This window comes from Perca fluviatilis, chromosome 10, assembly GCF_010015445.1.
Source record: "Perca fluviatilis chromosome 10, GENO_Pfluv_1.0, whole genome shotgun sequence".
NCBI classification, from domain to species: Eukaryota; Metazoa; Chordata; class Actinopteri; order Perciformes; family Percidae; genus Perca; species Perca fluviatilis.
In genome coordinates this window covers 20,813,854-20,821,812 of record NC_053121.1, presented here as the reverse complement: position 1 = coordinate 20,821,812, position 7,959 = coordinate 20,813,854, and the positions used below count along the sequence as shown (strand labels likewise).

The window sequence follows — 7,959 nt, the reverse complement described above, 5'->3', positions numbered from 1 at the left end:
ATTATCAGCACTGAAGCTAAGCTGTTTAAAACTGCAACAGTGGACAAGTTTCTAAACACACCAGCAAGATGGTTAACAGAATGGGACATAAAGTACCTTCTGGGGACATTGTGGATCTGTGGATTTCAGCAAACTGCAGAAATAAGATATTCCATTGTTTTAAGCTCCTACAGTATATTCATTATATGCGTTTATCTGCTGTGGTAAGGAATATTATAAAGTCAGTGACTCCGTTTTTATAGGGGCAGGGCAGTAAAAAGAGACCAGCCATAGGCCCACTTTGAGAAATGCAGTGTCCTATTGAATAAAGTCAAAATCAGAAAAAGAGAATTTCCCTGTGTGGATCACAGGAGAAATAAGGGCTTAATCATTATCATTAGTAACACCAGTACATTCCCTATGGCTTCAGAACAAGGTATTTATCCACCGTGGCAAGGAGTACGAACGCAGAGAGGACTTTCAGAACCAGCTGATGAGCCAGTTCCCCAGCGCTGTGCGCCTCAACATAACCACCATGCCAGGAGACGACATCAAGAACTCTCCTCTGCAGTGTATCCTTCCGGCAGCAAATACAGAGTATTTGGGTTGCTAATCTAAGATCCTGTTTTTTTCCAAAAGAAAATATCATGGGACCTTTTACCTAGAAACACAATAAAAACATACCCAGACATATTTGTGTATTAGATCTATTCATCTAGACAGTTTTGGTCTGGATCTCAATAAAATCTTTGTTGACTTTGTTTGTACGTTTTGCTTTACCACCTCTGTGTATTAAAACCCAGCTGCTGGAGGTCTGAAGCATCGCTCAACTCTCAGTTTGTACATTCTGACACAGGCATGTAGACACCCTCCAACATGTAGTGATGTTTTATTCCTGAGTGATCTGAACCAGACATCCAGTGTTTCACAGTGCAGCCAGTCCTCGAGATTCCTCCTCGCCTGAAGAACAAACCTGTCCCCGACCAGATTATCAAGTCAGTGAAATAGCGCGTTTAATTATATTGTTTAAATCTTTCCATTAACCCCTGTGTTGTCTTCCCTTTGACCATGAACTTGTTGTCTTTTGGGCTCATAATTAAAATTGAACTTTCTTTTGGCCCTTTTCCCAACGTTTTTGTCCTTTTTTTCGATGCTTTTGACGTTTTTTCAAAACGTTTTTGTCACTTTTCTGAAATTCTTTTTTTTAATTTAAATTCATGGTCAATAAACCTAATTTACATGACATTATACCAAATTTTTAAGTTAAAAAAGCAGAAATCATGAATTATTTTGACTATTAGTTAAGACTAGAGGATGTTGAGTGGATCACAGACTGTCAAAGTTTAGTCAGGACACGGTTTTGAAACCATTTAACATTAACATTTTTGTAATTGAATAAAACACCCAAAATTATATGTAAATAATCTTTTCTTTTTTTAAATGTTGTATGAGTTCTATAAAACGTACATCCATGTTATTTTTTGGGCAATTTGGTTGAAAGAAACCCATATCTGTGATATTAAAAACTTTGAAAACGGGTCAAATTTTAGAAATGTGATGGTCTGTGAAATGACATGCTCTGAAAAAGAATAGGCAGTTCTAATGATGTCACATTTCCCTCTTCGTAAATTCTTTTTCTTTTTCTTTGTTTGACTTCTAACCTCTCTCCCTCTCCCTCTCCCTCTCCCTCCCTCTTCTTACACCCTGTGCAGCTTCTACAAGTCCAACTACGTGCAACGTTTTCACTATTCCAGACCGGTGAGGAAAGGACCTGTGGACCCAAACAATGAGTTTGTTGTGAGTTTTTGTTCTTTTGTTTTTTTTAATGAAAAGACTTACGTACTTGCATTGTTATCAGTCTGAAAAAATAAGTTCCTGTTCTATAAAATAATAGGATTTTATTCAACAGCAGAGTGTGTTATAATTATACGATAAGACATCAGATTATGTTGTCAGATTTCAGATGAGCACTTTAAATGCAACTTCAGATTCAGGTAATACTGTAGATTAGATATCAGATTGTGTAGTGATGAAGGAAATAAGTAAAAAAAAAAAAAAATAGAGAGTGCCTAACATTTAAAAACAAAAGTAAAGAACAAAAAAGAAGGGAAACACTGAGATAAAAAGAAATAGGCCTATGCAGGACCTGTGGGAAGAAGTAGGGGTGTGATTATCTCTCCCAGGGATGATTTTTTTGTCTCCTGATACTATGAGATATATTTATTCTTGTAGGGATCTGATTTACTCTCCTTATACCTACGGGAATTACTTGCATCTTCTGAGTAGAATGTTGATTGAAGGAATTGGAATTGAAGTGGAAAAAGTGACTGGAAACGCAAGACAGAAAATGGGAAGTTATTGGGAAGTAATTTTAGTAGAAGGTCCAGAGAATGCCTTTAACGGTCCTGTAGAGTATGTGTACAGTAGTTGGTGCCAAGAGTATAAAATATGTTGCAACCTACAACAAAAAAAGAAAAGCCCTGTCCTTTCATACCTGCTAATGACCTTATGACTACAAGTAATGACTTTTGGCACCTGGGTAGCTCACCTGGTAGAGCAGGCGCCCATATATAGAGGTTTACTCCTCGACATAGCAGCCGCAGGTTTGACTCCGCTCTGCGACCCTTTGCTGCATGTCATTCCTCCTCTCTTTCCCCTTTCATGTATTTTTGACATGCCCAAAAAATAATCTTTAAAAAAACAAACAAGTAATGACTTTCTAATGGATGTAAATATGTAAATAACTGAGTCCACAATGGCTCCTACATCTCTGTACCTGAGCAAAGGGGGAATGTGTAAAAAAAAAAAAAATGACAAAAACACGTAAAGGTGACACATCCTCCCCCACGTGGTCTTTTTAAAGCAAAAGGGTGATAATTTGTCAATGTTGGATATGGATATTCTATTCTTCAACGTTTACCATTAATCACTCCACTGCAGCAAACATCTGAACAGGACTTAAAGTGTCTCGAAAGATTTCCGACTTGAATACAAGATATCTTGTTATGAATATTCACAAGTGGAAAAAGGCACATCTAATTGCTTTCTTCTTTGTTCTCCTTTCCATTTCGGTATTTTAGTCTATGTGGATTGAACGCACAACCTTCACCACTGTGTATAAGCTGCCAGGGATCCTGCGCTGGTTTGAGGCTACTGATTTGAAACATGTAAGTCTGTGGGCGGGTTTCTACTCCATGTTTGACTTGTATGTTTGCTGTGGGAAATTGCCTGATTCCTGATCTTTTCACCACGGATTGCATTCCTTTTTCACTGAATTTCGTATTCTCTATCTCCCACATCCCACCCTCAAAACCTCCCTCCCTTTCTTCCTTCTCTCTGCTCTTTCCACCACTTGGCTTCTCTGTCCAGACTACCTTGTCTCCATTGGAGAACGCCATAGAGACCATGGAGTCCACCAATGAGAAGATTCTGACCATGATTAACCAATACCAGGCTGACTGGACACTTCCCATCAACCCCCTCTCCATGCTGCTCAATGGCATCGTGGACCCAGCTGTCATGGGCGGTTTTGCCAAGTATGAAAAGGTAAACTGTAAAGAATCAGCCCAATAATCCTCTCCAATTTATAGCCCTCACAAATACACTGCTCTGCGTTAGTTAATGAGTTTTTAAAACCTTTACATTGATTTTGGCTCGTTTTTCTCATAGTGACCTTTTTAGTACTGATTAATTGTGATTGTGTAGAATTGTAACTAAGATTCCCCATCTCAGTACTGCTTTTTTATTTTTTTAAGACTATCTGAGCTTCAGGGACAACAATCTGTATCACCTCCTCAGGCTGAATTAGATTACATTTACAAATGACATTACATGCAAGGAACTTATTAGAGTATGGTGTATTCATAACTATAAATACTGTTAGTATTCAATCTCAAACCCTATTCAGTGTTATAATATCCTGCATAGGATAAGATCAGTGGGCCTATAAAGTGCACATGTGGGTGGAAAAGTCAGTTATTAATCTACAGACTGCCTGGGCATTTGAAACGTATAGCCACATTTCTTTGAATTAGATTTTAATATTTCCTCTTTTATCAGGCATTCTTTACCGAAGAGTACAATCAGCAGCACCCAGAGGACAGAGATAAACTGCTACGCCTCAAAGACCTCATCGCATGGCAGGTACTGAACACTCTAACACACATTCTCCAATACATGTACACATCACATATAGTTAGTGTGTTGCTTTTATGTGGAAGTTCTGCTGACACCTAATATTTGTATTTATAGATCCCATTACTGGGCGGAGGGATCTCTCTCCATGGGAAGAGAGTGATGGATGACCTCCGTCCTTTCCACGAGCGCATGGAGGAGTGTTTCAAACAGCTGAAGAAGAAAGTGGAGAAGGAGTATGGAGTGAGAGAGCTGGTAAGAACTACGGGATAAAGGATAAAAGAGGGAGAAGTGAGACAAAAAAAGTGGCGAGAGACTTAGGCCTACTAAAACATGTTTCTCTGTAATGCAAAACATTTTCTTTTTTTAAGGCTTGACGCAGAGTTACTGTGGTAGAGTCGCGCTAATGATGCCGCAAATGAGCTGACCCAGGCCAATTTTAACGATCAAAGTACTCACAAAAGCCTCAGAGTGTAGTGTTGATATGGGATTTGTACCTTTAAATTTCTCTACAATCAGAACATATTTTGGATGGTCTGACTGGGGCTAAGTATGGTCATTAACTTGTAGATTGGCTCTGGCCTTCTGGAGAGATTAAACTAATGATGAGTGGAGTGTGATGTGCTGTTTTTAAGAGTAACTTCACTTGCTTTTGCTTTTATTGCATTTTCTAGTGATGTACTTCTGCTTTCTTTCACTGCCACCATCTATGACAAGTACTATCCTAGTAGTCTTGTCTATTTATCTGGATATTATATATATACTATTGTTCAACTCTATTTCCAGCCGGACTTGGATGAGAGGAAGTCCACTCGTCCACGCTCCATGCTGCGCTCCATTCGTCAGTCCATCATCTCCATCTCCTCCTTGCAGGGATCAGAATGTGGGACTCCAACCAAGCTCCATGCAGACAGGTAGCATACACACATATGTGTTGACAGATTCATTTATATAGTGAACTTAGAGTGTGAAGAGAACCCCAACATTCATTACAAGAATGACACTCATTTACTAGTTTGCAATAAAATGGCCACCAATGTGTTCTAATGAATGACATGCATCTCAGCAAAAACTGCAAAGATGCATTATTCATGGAAGATTCACTCCAGAACAACGTGGATATGAAAAAACAACATTTTACCCATTTCATGTACTACTCACACCCTTCCTGCCTCCTCCCAGGGACCTCACCCCTGAGTCGCCCACCTCCTGGACCTCCACCCTGCCGCGCTCCAGCGGCAGCTTGAGTGCAAGTGCAGTGGAGGGGGTGATGCTGGTGGGCGATTCAGAGGTCAAACTGAGGAAGAGTAAGAAGAAGAAGAAGAGGAGCAGCATGATCTTCATCACAGAAGAAAGAGAAAAGATGAATACACTGGACTGCAAACGGGTGAGATTGATCTTCAGTGGGAGGTAGATCATGGGATGAGAGAGGAGAAAATATGAGGAAAGGAAGAGAGGAAGGAAGGGAAGAAATGATGTTTAAGTAATAGAGCTGAGTATCTGTGGAAGTGCTGTTGCTGAGTTTTGTGTGATCTCTGTCTCCCTCTAGCTGTCCAAGAAACAGGAGTTCCGCAGTGACACCAACTTGTCTGAACCGAATGAAGGAAATGTGTTGCTGACCAATGCCAACTCCAGATCCCTGCCAGCCATCACAGGTGACTAACGTGCACAAATGAACATGGTGCTGCATAGTGTGCTGTAATTAAGTTACACCTGTAAATCAAGGGCCCGCAAAGTCCAAATATAAAGTCCTGACCTAAGAAGAAGTACTGTGGGATTTTTTTCCTGACTGAAGGGAAAACCCAGTGTGTGTTTTTAAAAAGAAATTGGCAATGTAGCAGTAATAGCCTGACCTAACACAAACTCTGATGTAAGGTGGCACATTGGTGAATCGGTCATGTCACTTGTAATATTTTCGGAAGTGGGCAGCAGTTTCATCTAGTTCATATTTCATTGTTTAAGTTACATAACCCTGCTCCTAAAAATAGTGCATCAAATCCCAAATCACTGATGTTTCTCTGGCATCCTGCCCTGTTGGACAAGGCCAGCTGAGCCAGCATTGACTGTGGTGTTAAAACACCATCTCTGTTTAGCACCGCTGGCTACAAGCTGTAACAGCCGCATTGAACATACACACAGTACCACCAGTGATGCCAGAGCACACAGTTCATCAGTAGAACAGCTGCAAGAGCACAATTAGTCACTTTAAATGGTCTGGTTGCAGAAGGAGGCAGAGATCTTCATTGTTAGCTGATTATCAGTGAGACACAAACGCTAACTCCTCAGTTGTTTCCGTGTGTAGGCCTGTCCTTGGCGGTGGTGGGGGGAGCAGAGGAGGTGGACTCTGCCAGAGTCAAGAGGGACAGTAAGAGCATTTCAGTCTGTGTGACCTCTGATCGAACAGCGGACAGACGCTCAAGGGGCGTCATTAACCTCCTCTTCAAGTCCAAGGTGAGACCAACAGGTTTAATGCAGCCTCATAGAGAAACATCAGGTTGTAATTCAAGAATGCGAACTACAGTTTTGGTACAGATTGGTTACATTTTGGGCAATACACTGATTCGCTTTCTTGCGGAGACTGAGGAGGGAAGATACCACTCCGATGTATCTATGCTAAATATAAAGCTACGGCCACGGGATGATTAGCTTAGCATAAAGGGTGGAAACAGGAGGAAACGGTTTGCCTGACTCTGTCCAAGAGTAAACAATACTATTCTGTGGTTATTTATGCTAAGATAGCCGGCTGCTGGCTGGCTTCATATTTATCGCACAGAGGAGCAGTGGTATCGATCATTTCATCTAACTCTTGGCAAGAAAGCAAATAAGCATTTTTCCCCCAAATCTTATCTAGATTATTCCAAACAGTGTTGAAATGTAAACAGATATGTATTATTTTAAAATTTGCACACCAACACAATATTCCACATTAAAATCATGGACTGTTTTCAGTAATTTTTACCCTTAACTAACTTAGTAAAATCTTGTGTTTGCATTATGGATGTTTGCTTGTTTCAACAGAGCTCCAAATCAGACGATGTGAAGCCCAGTGATTCAGCCAAAGACAGTGCCAATCATTTCTGAAATCCATTTTTGTTTTTTTCTGTTTTCTTTACTTATCTAATACTCACTCACTCACTCACTCACTCACTCACTCACTCACTCTGTCTGTTGCCTTAACATGATTGATTTTGCCTGTCAATAAAGACTATTTTTGTGGCATGACCTTTTGCCTGGTAATTTAAATGATTTGCAGTGAAGCTGGAAAATGCCATCCTACAGCTTTTAAATCAATTCTGCTTCTACCAGAATGAACAAACACAAACCATCCCGCCAACGTGCTTGATTAAAAAGCTTTTTATTATACGGTTTTCAGCATTGTATTGACTGCCTGAAGTTAATGGGAAAATAATCATTTGATAAAGCACAACGGTTACTGTGTCCGTCCAAAGGACTTCAAACAGGACAGGCTGCCAAAAAGCTTTGGAGCTGATACAACAAAAGAAAAGAAAGTTAGAAATTCAAAAATAATAGGGAGCTACAAACTGTGGAGGCCACTGTTACTGCTCCAGCATTTGTTGTGTGCACACAGAGAGGAGAAACTGTTTAGTATTTATTTTCTCCAATCATATTGTATATGGTGCATGCGGAACAACCATTTACTTTTATTTAAAACTCTGAATCAATCTTAAATTAATAGTTTGACATTTTTTGCTAATCACCTCCTGGCTCTAGTTTAATAAAGTATATATCTCTGCAGTGTCATCACAAAAATATAGCTTTTTCTCCAAAAATGTACTTGAGTAAGAGTAAAAGTTATGCTTCAATAAAACCTACTTCAACAATTTA

The 7,959-nt window shown here is 39.8% G+C and overlaps 1 protein-coding gene across 1 annotated transcript in view; it reads left to right on the top strand.

Moving 5' to 3' along the window:
• Window positions 1-7,335, top strand: part of dock2 (dedicator of cytokinesis 2) — a 20,170-nt gene extending 12,835 nt beyond the window's left edge. Inside the window, exons 14-25 of the mRNA XM_039814436.1 lie at window positions 410-551; window positions 893-974; window positions 1,692-1,776; window positions 3,060-3,146; window positions 3,349-3,525; window positions 4,039-4,122; window positions 4,231-4,368; window positions 4,900-5,027; window positions 5,296-5,500; window positions 5,663-5,768; window positions 6,416-6,564; window positions 7,132-7,335. Of these exons, the coding sequence (XP_039670370.1) occupies window positions 410-551; window positions 893-974; window positions 1,692-1,776; window positions 3,060-3,146; window positions 3,349-3,525; window positions 4,039-4,122; window positions 4,231-4,368; window positions 4,900-5,027; window positions 5,296-5,500; window positions 5,663-5,768; window positions 6,416-6,564; window positions 7,132-7,194 (1,446 nt within the window). The 3' untranslated portion in view covers window positions 7,195-7,335. The remainder of the gene's footprint in view (window positions 1-409; window positions 552-892; window positions 975-1,691; window positions 1,777-3,059; window positions 3,147-3,348; window positions 3,526-4,038; window positions 4,123-4,230; window positions 4,369-4,899; window positions 5,028-5,295; window positions 5,501-5,662; window positions 5,769-6,415; window positions 6,565-7,131) is intronic.
• Window positions 7,336-7,959: the final 624 nt, after the last annotated feature.